Source organism: Triturus cristatus, chromosome 4_2 (genome assembly GCF_964204655.1).
Source record: "Triturus cristatus chromosome 4_2, aTriCri1.1, whole genome shotgun sequence".
Classification (NCBI taxonomy): domain Eukaryota; kingdom Metazoa; phylum Chordata; class Amphibia; order Caudata; family Salamandridae; genus Triturus; species Triturus cristatus.
The window spans coordinates 323578744-323595783 of record NC_140586.1 but is presented as its reverse complement, the minus strand read 5'-3'; the positions used below and the strand labels follow the sequence as shown (position 1 = coordinate 323595783).

General features: G+C 42.3%; 1 protein-coding gene across 1 annotated transcript in view; it reads left to right on the top strand.

Moving 5' to 3' along the window:
* HMCN1 (hemicentin 1) overlaps positions 1-17040 on the top strand; it is a 1072905-nt gene that overhangs the window by 464960 nt on the left and 590905 nt on the right. Inside the window, exons 27-28 of the mRNA XM_085601687.1 lie at positions 844-974; positions 6210-6357. Coding sequence (XP_085457813.1) covers positions 844-974; positions 6210-6357 — 279 coding nt within the window. The remainder of the gene's footprint in view (positions 1-843; positions 975-6209; positions 6358-17040) is intronic.

The following is a 17040-nucleotide window of genomic DNA, read 5'->3' as shown; positions in this document are numbered from 1 at the left end:
GGAGTTCCCGCCTAACGGTTTCATTGATGTAACTTTGGAACTGCACATTAGGATTTCTGTTGGTTCCCCTGATGGAGGCAGGACGTCTTGAAATGCGTCCTTGAGAGCATTATCTTTGATTTTGTTGAGATTCATTATGCAAGAAGTGGGACTGTTGAGCCCCAGTGAGGTGTGATTCAAGTGTATCAATTGATTATTCACATTTAATAATAGAAGCAAAATGCTTAGGACTGTTTTACTTTTTAGTAATGAAATGTTAAATCTGCAGCTGTAGGCAACTAGGCATCTTGTGTCAGCCTTTACCGAAGGTAAACAAATAAGATTTGTCATGTTTGGTGGTTTAAATTCTTCGATTTCTAGCTTATTTATTGCCCCTTAGGAGCCAAAATGAAAATGAAAATGTTCTCAGCCTAGGGTATGCTTTATTCTCCCTGTGTTGAACTTCCTATCTGCTCTTTTTCAATTGTGTATTTTGCTATTTTTAAATTTTGATTACTGTAAAATACTAATTTTGTGTGTTTAGGCATTTTGACTATTATATTGCACTAAAGTCAAGGACCCATATGACTGTAGCATGTCAGAGAAGAAAATCTCTCAACATTAAGCTGTTTAATATATTAATTTAAGGATAATTTATGAAGTGCCCTTATGCTTCTGAGGAAGCTTCTGGGTGTTCCAGTGGAATAATAGGTCATTTATGACTGATCATAGGAAATGTTATAATTGTGTCATAGCAGACAGGAAACACCTGGCCTATCAACCCAGTCTCTTCCCATGGCTCAAATGCAAGATACATTTTAGCTTTTTCTTTGACTCTGAACTCATGCTCTTCTCTTCTTGTAGTCCCTCCTGAAATCAGAGATAAGGACAAGCTGACTAATGTGTCTGTGGTGGTCAACCAGCCCACAAGCCTCTTCTGTGATGCATCGGGAAGCCCACCTCCTATTATCACCTGGTACAAAGGCGATGAACAGGTGGGTGTGCATGTTAAGTCCTACTTCCAGGCAGGAACACAGAGTATGCTCAAAACACAGAAGAGTAATTTGTTTCAACAAAGACTTTGGTGGAGAAAGGGTCTAATTAATTTTACTCCTAAAATCGGTATCCATTTAATCTATCTGCACCCAGTTGGTGGCTTATCATTTCTAAAGATGCTTTCTCTATCTTTTTTTTGGGTTTGCTTTTTAGATTAACAGCAATGCCTTAGTGTTGCAGCCATTTGATGGAAAACGTGAGTTTAACTGATAATTAGGGGGGCTGTTTTCAGGTTTATATTGTTTTGTTCAAAAGGTGTTCTTGAACTCTGTGGGGTTTGTGGGAAAAATGTGGACTGTTTATATAATTGCTGCACGTGCGATTTGTTCGCTAACCACAAAACTGTTGGAAAGTGCCTCTTTTTGTCACGGTCACCCCACTTCTTGCCACTGGTACTGATGTTTTTTGACTGGTGTGCATTGGGTCTCTTCTAACCATGCCCCAGTGCCAGTGCTCCTTCTCTAAAACAAGGTAAAATGGTCTAATTGCATTACAATTGGCACACACTTTAGTACCCCTGTAAGTCCCTAGTAAATGGTACCCCTGGTACCTAGAGCATGGATACTAAAGAGTGTCCCTAAGGCATGTATTATGCCACCCTAATGGACTCCCAAACATATTGCATGCAGACTGCCTTTACAGGCTGCATGACATGGTGCAAACAATGTGTGAAAACATGACATCGCACACTCACTGTGTGCCATGCCAAAGTCACTGCATGTAATATATGTCACCCCTACAGCAGGCCTTATAGTGCTCAGACAGGGTGCATTATATTACATGTGAGGGCATGTCTACATGAGCAGATATGCCCCTGTGCTGTCTAGTTCAATTACTAGATGGTACAAGTGAACAGGGAAGCCATCTTAAGTGTATATACTGGACACTGGTGATTATGAGTTCCCCAGCTGGCTTTACTGAAACCTATGGTGTTCGGTATCAAACACCTTGTCATAATAAATCTGTACTGTTGCCAGTACAAGATGTATTATTAGATGCACCCAGAGGGCACCTAAGAGGTGCTCCCTGAAAAACCTACTACTATCTAGTGTGCTAGCTGACTGGTATCGACCAGCCTGCCACCACAGATCAGTTTCTGACCAGACCTCCTGCAGGTGAGAGCGCACGCTCTCTGAGGCCAGAAACAGTGCTTGCTCCAGAGGAAGGTTTTCACACCTCCTTCAGCATGATGGTTAGTGATTTAGCATATCAATGCCAAAGGCTTCAAAGCCCCTGCCGCCTTTGTAATGCGAGCCCAGCTTCCCCCAGACTTGAGAGATGCCACCCCCTGCCCAGAGGCCCATTTGGCACCAGGACAGGGCGGAAATTAGCTATGCAAGTAGGCATTTTGCACCACCAGGCTTATTACACCCCTAAGGCGGGATATATGATGTGGCCCACAAAAGAAGGATTCCACCATCTTGTCTTTGGTGAAATTAGGAACTCTGGGACAGGATTATGTCCACTCCCCTCAGGAAGTGGTCATTTAGGGGGTGTAGTGATCCCAGGGGTAAGTAGCCCATTGGCTACTACCTTCCATTTCCCTTAACACCGCTAAATTTGGTATTTTGGTGGCCCCCTGACACCAGTAACTGAGATTTGTCTACCTAAAAGAATAAGATGGACAACGAAGAGCCAAAGACCTGAGAACTGTGGACCAGCATCTACCTTTGCGTAAAACCCTGCCTCACTGCTGCTCTCCCGACAATCATCGACACCGACTCATCCAGAAGTGGAACAGCCTCCCCAAACCCTTGGAGGTTTGCCCAGCACTTCCTCAACCCCGCAACATCTCCCCTGAAGTGGAGGAGCCACGCCTCTGCTCCTGTAGGCACCAAGTGCAGCTGCCCATGACACCGTTCTGTCGACCCACTGGCCTACAAAGGGAGCCGCACCCCGGCAAGAGGTCTTCATGCTCCAGGAGGTCAGATCTGTCCCCCTGCCAGCAGTGGCGGCCAGCACGGATCTGGGGTGTTGAGGCGGGGGTAAGGAGTTATAATTGGGGAGAGGATGTGGCGAGAAGGATGGAGCGATCTACCTCGAAGCTGGGGAACCGGGTTCGAGTCACGGCAGGGACGCTCAACATCCTGTGATTCTGGACAAATCACTTAATCTCCCTGTGCTCACCAAAAATTAATGTGTCAGTCTGTAACGCAACTGGTGCTCATGTAAAGCGCTCTGATACCTTTGGGTCAAGTTCGTGCTATATAAAACACAGGTGAAAACAATTGTTAAAAAAAGAGAAAAATTCACTCACCTCCTCACCGCTCTGTCCCATGTCATCTCTCCTGCACCTAACAGGAAGCAGCCAAGCTCCCCTGAGCCAATCACAATGCTGATGCAAAAACTCAGCACAGCAGAACAAAACGAAACACAACAACAACTCAACCACACCACAATACCAACCTGAAACAATACACTGCAACAACCAGCAACATAACTCAATACACAATGCTGCAGTCTAACATTCCCAGTGTATTGTTGTGATATTTTATTGTGTTCTGTGTTTTTTTCTTTTTTGTACTGTGTTATGTTGCATGGTTACTTTGTTGTTGCCTTGGTGTGTTCATTTGGGATTTTCGTGTGGTGTTTTGTTTTGTTGTAGTATGTTATTATGTTATGTTGTTGTTTTGTGTGATATACTGTCATGGTGTTTTCTCTTCCTTATTTGTTGTTTCAATTTTCTTTTGGTGTTTGGTGTTGGTGCATTGTTTTGTTGTGATGAGTTGGTGAATTATTATGTTGTGTCGTTTTGTTATGTTGAGTTCCTTTGTTGTGATTTGATGTGTGGGTATGCTTTTGCATTCTGTTATGTTTGTTGTGATTTTTTTATACTGTGCTGTACTGTATTGCCGGTATGTCTTTGTGGTGATGTGTTATTATAAATTGTTGATGTATTATGTTAGTGTGATATTGTGCTGTGTTTTGATTGTTTCACAACTTACATGTAAGATCTTCTAACACTCTTACCACATAATACTTCTACCTCATACAAAAGGCTATAATTACGAGGCCAGATGTAATGCTGTGTGTTTACATCCAGACCCAACACTTTTCACCAATAACATTTTGCAAGATAAAATTTGTGCAGGAAAAAGGGCGTTATTTAGGACCTTATTTACAAGAAAGTGGTGCTGCAAGCCATTTGGCTGTGCCACGCTGCGTTACTTTGGAAGCAAAGGGAACCATCATATCTACAATGATATGACGGATCCCTTTGCTCTCCTGTGGTGCACAAGTGGCTGCCATGCGCTGCTGCAGGCACTCTTGCACCATGGTGCAAAGGTGCCTGTGTTGCGGGAATGATTGTATTTGAGCAGGAAGGGACACCTTCCTGCATAAAACCAATCACAAAAGGTATTTTCCTCTTTCTATGTGTGCTACAGAATACTGCAAGCATAGAAAGAGGAAAAAAGGAGAAATTAAAACATCTCTCCTCGTTGCACCTCCCTACTCCTCCCTTGGGGAGCGGTAGCATTTCGATGCATTTCCAGGTTTGCGATTTCTTGTAAATCTGGAACTGCGGCAGACTCCATGGGTGATGTGTAGGAACACCCACAGCAACACACATGACACAATCCTTTCACGCAAAGTCATGTGTTATAAGGGTCCGTATTTAAAAGCCCACGAAAAGCCATGCAAGGTGCCTTTAGATGACCTTGTAAATATGGGGCAGCACACTGTGCCACCGGTGCATCACAAAAAGTGATGCACTGGCCGCGCAAGGGTTTGTAAATATGCCCCTTACAGTTTTGACTTGCAGTACAAGGCTGTATGTGTAGTATTACTGTGCAATCCCCCATCTAAAATGTAGAACTCAGATTGACGGCGTGGTAAAACTGCATGGGAAAGAATCCAAAACTGTTGTGTCTGTATTTTCTGCATTACTATTAACTCCGGGTATTACCCAGCCTCTTGGAATGAGTGCCTAAGTTTTGAATGGAGTTAACAGCAAACACTGTCTTACCCTTAACAAAAAAAGTTGTTTGATCGAGCTTTAAAATTCCCCATTGGTGGATGACTTCATGGTGTGAGCACTACAACACATCCTGCAGTAGTTTAGAGCTACCAAAACTAGACTTTCTTTCTGTACTTTTGAATGACAGAATCTATGCATTAGGAGAACAGAGGGACAGTCTAGGAATGGCTTCTTTTTACTGCTCTGTTAGCATTAGATGATCTGGAGGTTGATTATAGATGTTCTGAAAAGTGATCACATGTGCTCAAGAGGGAAGATTTATTTCTATTTGGCCACTGTTCTCTCCACCTCTCTAAGCAAGATTTGCAGCTTAGTGCCTTCTGCTTCTGCGTCTTAGGAGCACCCACAAAACCAGCATTTGATATAGCTCCAAGGACAGTAAACAGGTACCTGAGCACTGTACCAGAAAGATTACTCAGGCAGATGATTTCGACTGCCTATTTATATTTTTTAGTTGTTTGTCTTTCTGAAAACCACTCTATATCATGGCGGTGAGGTGGGGTGTAGCGTAGTTAGTTCTGCTGGCTGCTCTGTTTCCAGGAACCCTTAAATAGGCTTCATATGTTTACATTTCTGCTAGTAATGCTGTCTGGATTCTATATTTAAAACAGTGACTTAGCTTTACAAACTTGATTTCTGCAGCCTGTCGGTTTAACGTCTGGCTTAAGCATTCTTTGCCACAATCTCATCACTTTTGTTGAGTATTTGGTGACCACAAGTTGGGAACAAAAGAGGGTTAGACTGTGAAGAAAGGAAGTCTAACGTGAAACTCTGGAACTTTTTATTGATTAGACTGTCTTTTAATATCAGCTTTGGTGAACTATTTATGTGTAAGTAACTTCTCTATTTGATACAGTTAGTGACTTATAAAGGTAGACAAATGTCTTATACATAAAAGTTAGGCCACCCAGAAATATTCTGAGTCGTGGTAAGTCCATTTTATGAAGCTCATTGCAACATGCCAATACTGTTTTTGAATTTATTCCACTAGGTGGTATTTATTCTTAGGAATAGGAAGATGTTTCTGCTGTTTACATAGGGGCTCCTGAGTTCAATGGTTTGAGGAAGAGAATACTGGCCACCCTGTAATGTACCTGAGCCCCCCTCCCAGTCATGCCATACTTTGTAACTTCCCATCTTTTCCTATAGCTGTTCTCTTAGTCCTTCTTTCATGTCTGTTTTCTTTTGCCCTTAGGTTGTTGAAAGTAGCAGTGTGCAGATCATTCACAAGGGGAGGATACTGAAGCTCCTGAAAGCTGCTACAGGTGACACTGACCAGTACACATGCAGGGCAATCAACGTGGCTGGGAGTTCAGAAAAGCTCTTCAACATCAATGTGATTGGTGAGTAATGATCCTTAAAAGACACAAGAGGTTACTTAAAGGTTAAGCTTTATCAGTCATGAATTCCATGGATTTTCATAGCCATATTCCATGGTTTTACACTCCATCCTATTTTACACCCCTGTCAGATTTTCTATGTTTCTTAATTTAAACACTGTTTTACCTATAACAGCATCTTTTTGTATAGGTTTTCGGGCCTGATGCACCAAGCCATTTTGCAGTTGCAAAGGCTGTTAGTCACCAAATCACAGGGGTTGGACTGCAAGATGGCTCTTTTGGCCTGTATTCAACCCATTTTGAGAGTCAGAAAAAGATATTGCATTCACAAATGGGTTTCACAACCAATACCCAATTGCAGTTAGGAAGGAGAGTGAAAGGGACTCCTAATTGCAATTGAATATGGTATGTATCAACATTTTTCAATCGCAATCACAGTTGCTACCTATTGAACATTCACTGGCTCCTCAAAGTAGGTGGGAACTAAGTCGCAAAGTTGAAACGGTCACTGTTGGACAGCTTCTCATTTGGGAATTGTGTTAAGCAACCCCAAGGGTAGTAAGCAGTGATCCAGAGACCACTGTTTGCTCTCCCCTATGTTTCTTTTTTGGGGTGCAATTATATTGCTTTGGCAGGCCACCATCCCAGTGTTTGCAGTCAAATATTTACCTACCTAATTAATATTCATTATTCATGATGTTACAAGAATGCCTCTTAACATATAAAGTATGTCCTGGACATTTAATGGCTGAAAATGGGGGTATGAGGCTACTCTAAAGTATAGACAACCTAAAACATGATTAGAAATCCTAGTGCCTAAAAATACATAAAATATCTACCAATCCAAGCTGGAAAAAAATGAATTCCTCATTGTCATTCTATTAATAAGTAGTCATGCTCCAAATGATAAATTATACAACTTTTTTCCTTAACTACTGTTACCAAAATCACCTGTAAATGTGCACAACTTTCAAATGATTTGCCAAATGTCTGGAGCTGTCAAATCTTTCATCTTTGAGTTAGCAATCCTAGGAACAGTTATGAATCTCTAATCAATGAGAAACAACTCCCTAGGTGAGATTAATAAACGTTGGAAGCCACCCAGGTTTTAACATCTGCACTATATATGATCCATAAATGGAACGGTCTCTCCCAACTATGAATGTTCTCACTGACATTAAGAGAAATCCCCAGACATAATCGTATTATAGAAAATTCTCAATGGGCTATCCCCTGCTGAAATGGACTATTCTGACAACATGGCTACGCTCAACCCTGCAGAAATTCATTAGAGATCCATTCTCCTCTGGTGAGCAATGGAAACCTACTTTAATGGTAATATAGAACTTCAACTTGATGTGTGTTCTCTCAAAACAAACTGGAAGAAATAATAAATCGTTTTGTCTCTGATATCAAAAATATAATGGGTCCTCTGACACTGAAAAAACTAAAAGGTGAAAAACTAAAAGCTGAAAAGGACCAGATTTTTATGCCATTCTGTGCTTAGAATCTAAACAAAAAGTGCAGTTTCGCAGAACCTAAAGATCTATCTGCCCTCAAAAACCAGCCAGATATTCATGAAGAACTCATTGCTCCATATTTCAAATCATAGACATCAAATCCTCTGGCACAATTTTAAATAAAATCAATGACTGTGCCAATCCATGTCAGAAAACTCTTACCTTGTGCCAGAATCTTCCACAGAAGCAGACGACAACTCCCAGGTCCCCTACGCGGTTGCCCAATCAGAATAACTGAATAGACACTCACGGGGGGGAAAGGGGAAATGGGAAAAAATAGAGAGACTGACTGCGTGTCAAGGAACTGCCCAACTTCCTCAATCTGGAATCTTCTATGTGTAGACGCCCACATCTGTTTATTGACTCATGAAGTAGTTTGGCCGGAACTGCAGAGGATGAGAGAACAAACTTATGCCTCTAAAGCTCTTTCTAAACCTCCTCACAAACCTACCTCTGAACTGGTAACTACCTGAACAACACTGCAGACTCGCCCCTCTCTTGGTGTGTAGATATGGTAATTACTGTAGTAATGCTAATGACCAAATTCTCCTTAGCTATTCCAAACAAGTAGAATCTGAAGTCTTTTTAACTTGAAGTGAAATTAGCTGGTTCTTAAAGTTCAAGAATATTTCAAAGGATACAAGTTCCAGCAATACTTAGTTCATGTAAATGGTAAAGGATGTATGACGTAACAACGCGTGTCTTTACAACGCGTGCAGTTACATCGCGGTTTTTACAACGAACACGATGTAACCACGCGATGCCATTACAACGCAAGTCTTTACATCGACTTGCGCTAGATGGCGTGCTAACATTAGAAAAGCGTAATTTACTATTCCAACTCCAGTCCACTTAACAGTAGGGAAGGTGTTGGGATAGTAAACTACACTATTTGTAATGTTAGCACGCCATCTAGCGCAAGTCGATGTAAAGACTTGCGTTGTAATGGCATCGCGTGGTTACATCGCGTTCGTTGTAAAAGTTTCGTTGTAATGGTAGTGCGTTGTAAAAGTTTTGTTGTAAAGGTTGTTTACCAATGGTAAATATTCAGTCTTACTTATTGCAGGATACGTTGTAATTTGAGTTTGCTGTCCTCTGTGAAAGGATGGATTCTCTTCCGAAAGTCACCTCAAAATCTCGCTCTAACTATGACCTTCTGAGAACCCTGATGAGAAAATTTCTCTCAGGAGGAAAAAATACTGAACTCTAATGATTCTGGGAACAGCGTTCCCGATGTGCACATCCTACCGCTAAATGCGGGAGAAAAATCAGGGGTATTTTGAAGTAGAAATTTTCTTCAGCGCAGGAGCAGAAGACGAACTTTGCTCTCTTACGAAAATTCCAGTTGAAGTGCGCGGCTCATAGGGAGCTCGCGCTAGAGATTTGCCTGGGCTCGAGCCCTTAGCCAAAAGACTAGAGCGCTCAGATCTCAGTCGATGGCGGCCGCCATCTTGGATTTCTTCAGAGCCAGTTTCCTCAATCAAGAGCAGCAATTTCTGCATTAGCAACCACAAGTACGGACGCGCTCCTCTTAGCCTGGAACGAGGAACCATTTTGCTTCTCCTTTCCTTAGATGGGGAAGTAAGAACAGCTGCAATCGAGTTCCTGACAATCCACTACAATCACTCCCCTTTCCGTCCTCACCAGAAAGGCTCTCTAATATCAACAATGTGCTCTCCAAAATGTACTTCAACTTTGAAGCCAACTGGACAGAGAAATTAAAACAACAGATACTGCATATTCCTAAAAAAAAGACACCTGCATGGTCCTCATTCAAGAAAAGCAACCAACCAACATATTGAACACCCTCTATCCAGCTAACTTTATGGCAAACAATTTCTTTAAATCGTTGTACTTTCGTAGAAATGCTGAACAATTCCCGCTTACAAGAAGAGTTTCCCATTCAATTTGTGCACACTTGGAAAAAGTATTGAGAAGGATGTCACAATCCAACTAGAAAATCTACATGTCTGCTACCATTTGGAGTTCAGGCAAAAATGTGCCATGGATACATAGCCACCCTTCAGGTCCTGATTGTCACACTGCACATTATAGATACAAAGCTCCTGTTTCTGTTTGTCTTCTCAAGGTTGTTGATAACCTCATGTGTGAAGGTTTCTTCAGAATCTGGCATGATCACTTTTTAAAATGTATTTACTCAATGAAGGTCCTAATTTTTGTAGATTAAAGCATCCCTTGTGACACAAGAGTTGTATTCAACTATATTGTTTGAGCACTGTTTTTTTTTCTTTTTTTTTCTCATATGACCTACGTAGCTGTAGCAAACTCTCGGCCTGATGCACCCCTGCTACCACTTGGGGTACAAGTCTCAGCTGATGTTCTTACGGGAACCACCCGCAGCATACATCCTGAGGTGATCAAGGGGTATAATCATTGGAGCTTATCCTGTAAACTAATCCAGTCCAATCAGAAAGTAAATCATCTAGCAGGTTCCAAAATAACCTAGAGTCTGATTTTCCTTTATATGCATTAACCTTCTGGTCTAAATCTCTATAGTATCTTACTGAGTTCCACCACGTTGATGGTACCACCTGATGCCATAGTTTACAGATCTCTCCCCTAGCCAACAGGATCAAATAAACACCAATTTGTTCTGTAACCCCATAAATCCTACCGGCCCTTCAGGCGTCAATATAGTGCCAAACAAAATAAGAGTAGGGCTTACCTCAACCTCGGTACCCAGGGCCTTGGAGAGAGTCTTACCCACATTTCCCCAGAATTCTTGAATCTTGGGACAGGAAGCAAACACATGGATCTCGTCCGCCTTCTGGGCACCACATCTCATACATCTGGCTTCTCCACAGCCCTTTATTCTGGATATTTTAAGTGGGCACCAGTATATCCCATGAAGTGTAAAAAAGTGGTTTCTCCTGAGTGAAGCAGATTTAATCAATGGGTAAAGTGTGTCTACTTCTCCCAGACCACGTATGGATGTTCCAACTTCCTGTCTGCTGCAGCAAGGAGATGATTATACCACTGTGCTACTTCTTCCTTTTTTGGGGTCAGGTCTTGTAGCTCATTCTCCATAGAATTGTCCTCCAGGGATGACCAATGTTGGCTCTTACACCATGATGAAATTTGGTAGAACTTAAGCCTGGAGAGAATCCTATTGGTGAGATTCCTCCAAAAGTCCCAGGGAAGACAGTTGTTGCTCACCACACTGAGCACTACAATGTGCTTGGAAGTCACCTATTCTGAACTGATTGCCTCAATAGTCTACCTAATTGCCTAATAATCTTCTTTTTTGTTGTTATCTTGGCATGGAATCACAAGGGATGCAGATTAGCCACTCACCACTATTCAGATAATTGCCAGTTTGAATGGTGAAGCCTCTGGACGATATTAATAATGTGAAAACCTAACTCTCCAATCGGAAAGTTCATATTATTGCCTTCTCTTTGAGTCTAGCAACAATGCAAAATTAAACCACCTCACATCTGAAAATAAAAGTGATGCTTACCAGAGCAGTATAAAAGAGGGCAAACACTTGCATGCAGGAGGGGAAAAAATTGCAGACTCGAGTTTAAAATCAGCCATAGAAGCTACTGACAAAGCTAATACTCAAGTGTGCACTGGCATAATACTGAGGAGGCTGGTTTGGTTCAGAATCTCAGGCTTCAAATCTGAATTTCAAGCAAATGTTATTAGAAGGACTCCACCTGGAGAAAATCTCTTTAGGCCAGTAATGGATGAATCCTTCCGATAAATAAAGATAGATAAGGACACCGCTAAAGCAATGAGAGTGATGCTGGCTAGAGCGTCTTTCAGAAGATGCATGCCGGAAAAAGTAGGAATCCTATTTTTCCATCAGCAGCAGTCTCACACTGGCAAGGAATTAGTTTCACAAGGTGCAACTCTATAATGACAGGAACCTGCACAAGGGAGACTGACGTCTTTTGAGTCAGGGCAAGAGGTATTTTGCTCATCTAACAGATGACTATCATTCAGCTGTCTCTGACATTTAATACGTATAGGACGCAGCCAGGGAGGTTTTCTTCTGGTATGGCAGAATATTACCTCCAGCATGTGGGAGCTGAAGAGAATAAATCAAATAACGTATTTTGTTTTAAAAAAACTACCTCTCAACATTTCACCAAAAAAGCAAAGATGTAAGGCAAATCACCTCAGACTACTACAACAGGAAGTACAAGTTCTGGTAAAGGAGACAATGGAGAGAGCACAAAAAGAGGAGTGCTACCTAGGGATGTATTTTATGTACTTCTGTAGGAATCTAGCTCTTTATATAGTGGACCAAAATGAGGTACACTGTGTAAAGAGTCCAGGCAAACCTCAATTGGTTGACAGAGGACAAATGATATCCCAAATGCTCTCTTGAGTTGTAGTGTGGGTGAGTAGTTAGTGCTAAACATTTGTTGTACCCACAGAGGCAATACATGAGACACACATTCAAAAACATGGGACTTTTGCTGAGAAGATGGAAACTTACCTAGAGCGAACTTAGAACTGCATTGAGAGGCAGCAAACCCACTTTCTTTCGCCCTTATCCCCCAACCCATTACCCCACCCCCTTACCCATGAAGTTCACCTCCGTTCTTTTTGAGCTAACTAGTTCCTCATGATGTAGCAGTTTAAATATGGTTAATGTTATTATCGTGGAATGCAGTGGACAATGTGATTGCATACAGAATATTTACTTTGAGGGGCGCTTCTGGGCCCTATGCTGTACCGTATACAACTGCACATTATAGCCCTAAGGGGTGGAAAGGACCAGACCAGCTGTAAAGTGTGTTCCAACATGTTTCCTGAATTGACGATTAGTCAGATATTACCACCCTTGTATCTCTATTGTACCTGCAATTGCAATGTAACTGTACCATAAAAAAACGTAATAAACAAATGAAAAACAAAATGAGACACACACTCCAGAATAAATCCGAGACCAAATTAGAAAAATAAGTTGTATTTTTATATACATCTTGATACCAAGAACTTCATTGTCATGAAAATACTTTTGCAGTTATGGATTTTTTTAGGTAAGAAAAAGAGTTCAATATCATGTGTCTTTACACAGCAATGCTTCCCTATCTGAGAAAGGGCATATGTTGCATACAGTTACTTGCGATTGGTTACTGAGGGTCTCCTTCAGGAATTAGGGTTGTAGGAGGCCACGGTCAAAGTACCACCAGCAGTTTCTCTTTATCTGCCCGGGGATGTTCAGTTGCAGAGGTGCTGAGTAGGGTGGTAGCTGTGCGTGCTATGCCGGTTAAAAGAAAAGGGGCCATCTAGAAACGGGCTGCAGAGGGGGACTTTGGGACAAATCCAGGAGCTCCTAACAGGGGACTTGGGTCACAAGGGTCCTGGGAACAAGGAAGCACAGTCGGTTCGTCAGTACCTGCTCTGGGGTACTTGGATGCAGAGTGAAATGGTCGGATGGCCTCTGAGCATTCTAGGGCTTTGTGGACATCAGTCTCACCGGTTGAGGGTGCAAAAATCATGAAAGCCTGGCCACTCTGGAAGTGGGTTTCTGCTGTGCTGATGTACCTTCATGGCTGAACAGTCTTGATGTCATTGGAGTCTGGACTCTCGCGGTCTTTGTTTGCTGCAAGGAAGTTGGTACCACAGGTATTTTATCTTGTGCGACTCTAGTTTGTCCTGATGTCTGCTCACTTGGTGGGAGGACAGATCTGACCTTCAAGAGCACAGGTACCTCTTCCAGGGGGGCTGCTGCATCGGGCTGGTTTGTGAGCAGCAACTCATTGAACCGGACTTTGCTCCTCTGTGCCTGCAGACTGCAGGTAATTAGCTCCTATACTCCAAGGGAGATTGCTGGCAATTTGCGAAAGGCTGGTAGTCTCCTGGGGTGTTTGGAAGCTGATCAGCTGCAGGACGAGTCGCTGGTCACAATTGTATAGACTTTGTGCAGGCAGGGTTTGGTGCCAAAAGTACACAGTCAGTCTTCTTTTCTCACTTCTTTGTCCTCTCTTCTTGATCGAATCTAAGTTCCTGGTGTCAGGGCTGCCACCTAAATATTACATTTAGGAGCTTTATGGGGAGTAGCAGGTAGTAGCCAATGGGCTACTTACCTTTAGGGTGTCTACTCCCTCTATATGACCACTTCCAATGGGAAGTTGGCATAACCCTGACCAGGAGAGCTTAATTCTGCCAAAATTAAGATGGTGGAATTCTAAAAGTCTTGTTCACTTCAAGTAGCCCACCTTAGGGGTGATACTAGCATGACAGGGGAATAGGCCTCCTGACTAGCTAATTTTCCCACCTGTCCTGGTGCCAAATAGCCCCGGGGCTGGGGCATTTCCCTTCTCTCAGGAAGCCGTGGGTCACATATCTAAGGTGGCAGAGGCCTTTGAAGCCTCCTACTTTGATAAACTGTTTAATTAGCCATTCTGCTTGGAGGAAGTGACAGCACCTCCAACAGAAGCAGGCATTGTCCTGCCCTCAGAAAGCGCTGGCTTTCATGTGCAGGGGGTCAGATACCTGGCTGTGGTGGCAGGCTGGACTGCACCAGTCGAGCCAGTACTCAGGAAGTTGGTAGGTTTTCAGGAGGCACCTCTAAGTTTCTCTCTGGGTGCATGCATTAATAAATCCATCACTGGAATCAGTGTGGGCTTATTAATCTGAGATATTTCATAACAAACATCTCTAGTTTCAGTGAAGTCATCATGTAGCTGGGTAACTCTTAAACACCAGTGTCCAGCACCTGTACTCAAAATATCTTCCCTGTCAACTTTTGGAACCAAGTTAATACAGTGCACTCAAAGCTTATCAAGTTAATACAAACTAATCAAGCTAGGTGTCCACCTCTGTGACGGAGCCTGCCCATCTCCATGTAACAAATGCAAGAACCCATGTAACCAAACGATATCTAGAAACTGTGTTCTCCAACCGTAAGAGCCTGTAGGCTGAATTAAACATGTTAGTACACTTCAATCTGTATATTAAGTAACTTCAAATGTTGAGGTCATGGTAAACAACGTAACAGTTTTAAATGAATAATATATCACTCTGTGAAGAATTACAATGACAATTTAAAAACAATTCAAAAATGTTGTTGTAGTAGCAGCTGTTAATTGAATGAATCCCAATTCATTTGGGTGGAAAGAACACCCTTCATCAGGAGAAGCTGAAAAACAATATATGTAATGTCGTGACATACTGCTTTTCCAAACATTGTTCCAAGAATTGTAAGCCGCAGTCACAAGTAAGCAAATTGCTGAAGTAGGTATAGTCAGTACTTTATTTGTGCTGATGTTTGCAGGTAGCACCAGCACCCATTTGTGGGTACCAGGACATATTTTTCACCATCAAACGTTTACCCAGTGCAAGAGAGAAGAAAAGGCAGAACAGGAAAAAGAAGGAGAAAGTGAAAGTGAATGCTAGGAAAACAGTGACAAAGGTAGAAAGTGAACAGGAAGTGTAGGGCGGTGGAAGAAAGAGGCACGAGATGAGATCAAGGGTAGTCAGTCTCTGTATGTGAAACCCTGGCATTTGACAGGATCAGTGGTGGACTTCTCAGAAAAACTTCTTTAGGTGTCTGCACTTATATTTGTTCCATATTAATCACTAGTTACACTGTTGGACATTTAAGAACATGGCAAGAGCCCGGGACTAGAATCAACCAACCCTCACAATGACCATCACCACAGATGCATCATACACAAGGCGGGGTGCACATATGGAGGAATCTGAATATTAGAGGATGGGGACACAAAAAGAATCAGTCAAACTAAAAAATCTGTAGGAACAGAAGACAGTACTTAAACACTAATGGAATTCCACATGAAGTAATAGGGTAGATGATGAAGGTCTAAACAAACAACAGTATCACAATTAATGGAGTTGCAAAGTCCTTTGCTCTGTTAAGGCTTGTGTAGGACATCTGGAAATGGCAACTCAAAATGAAACTTTGATGATTGCAACATAGTTTTGAGGAGATCAAAATATAAAAGCAGACAGCTCAGCAGGCACAAGTGGATCTCTCGTGTATGGGAACTAGGTTAAGAGGTGTTAGACCCAGACCTGGCCAATACCTCAAAACCAGATGTTTGTAACCCATTCAAATTCAAAAGACTTTGCATCCAGGTTTCCATGTCACCAATCCCAAGGGAATGTGTTGTTGGTAGATTGTTCTGAAATATTTGACCGTGCTTTACAACCAGTCCAACTGATACCAGTAGTGGTCAAGAAATACAGACAAACATGAAAATGATATTAGTGGCCCCAAAATGGGCCTACCAGAGATGGCAGGCTGTACAGTAATAAGGACATCCATTTTACCAAACATGCCAACAATACAGAAGGGAAGAGTGTGTCACTCCGATCTAAACAACCTGGCATGCCAGCTTGTCTCCTGAAGATTTAGGGCCTTCTTTCGAATTTGTGTTCAGATATTCTGTCACGAATGTGACGGATATTCCATTCACCTTATCACAAGTGCATTTATATCATAATGCACTTGTAATAAGGTCGACAGGATATTCGTCTCATTTGGGACGGATATCTGTCACAATTTGACCCTTGGTATTCAGTCATTTTAGCCTACCGAACAGATGCTTAGAGATGATTAGGGATGCAATACATCTAAAAGGACAAGTTCACTGGTGTACGAAGTAAAACCTATTAAGTGACTTAAAAGGGGACAAAGCAATCATCAGGTACTTGAGGCACATACATGGCTGTAAACTCACTCACAGTTTTGTACATGGACATCTGTTAGCCACAATGGCAAATACAAGAGGATCTTTGGGAAACAATCTTTTCGCAACTAAAAAAAGACTAGAGGGAGCAAAAAGAATTTGCCATCCAAGATCTACTTTTGCTTCTTATGCGAAGCCTTAAGCTGGTACTAGGCCAACTGCTGTTATATTATGCTATGTCGATTTGTATAGTGCACTAATCACCAAAGAGGGTATCCAGGCTCTTGGGTAAGTTGTGAAGGTGGGCAGTCCCAAGGTGCTGCATGAAGAGCCAGGTTTTCAGCTTTTTGGAGAATTCAAGAAGTGAGGCGAAGGCTCTGATGTGTTGAGGAAGGTCATTCCATGTATTTTGGGTGTGATGGAGGAGAATGAGCTACCTCTAGTTTTACTTTCGTGGATGAGGAGAGTGTGTGTGAGTGAGAGGGAGGCGGAGCTAGGGTGTCTGGTGGGTTTGTGAAAGTGTATGCACAGCC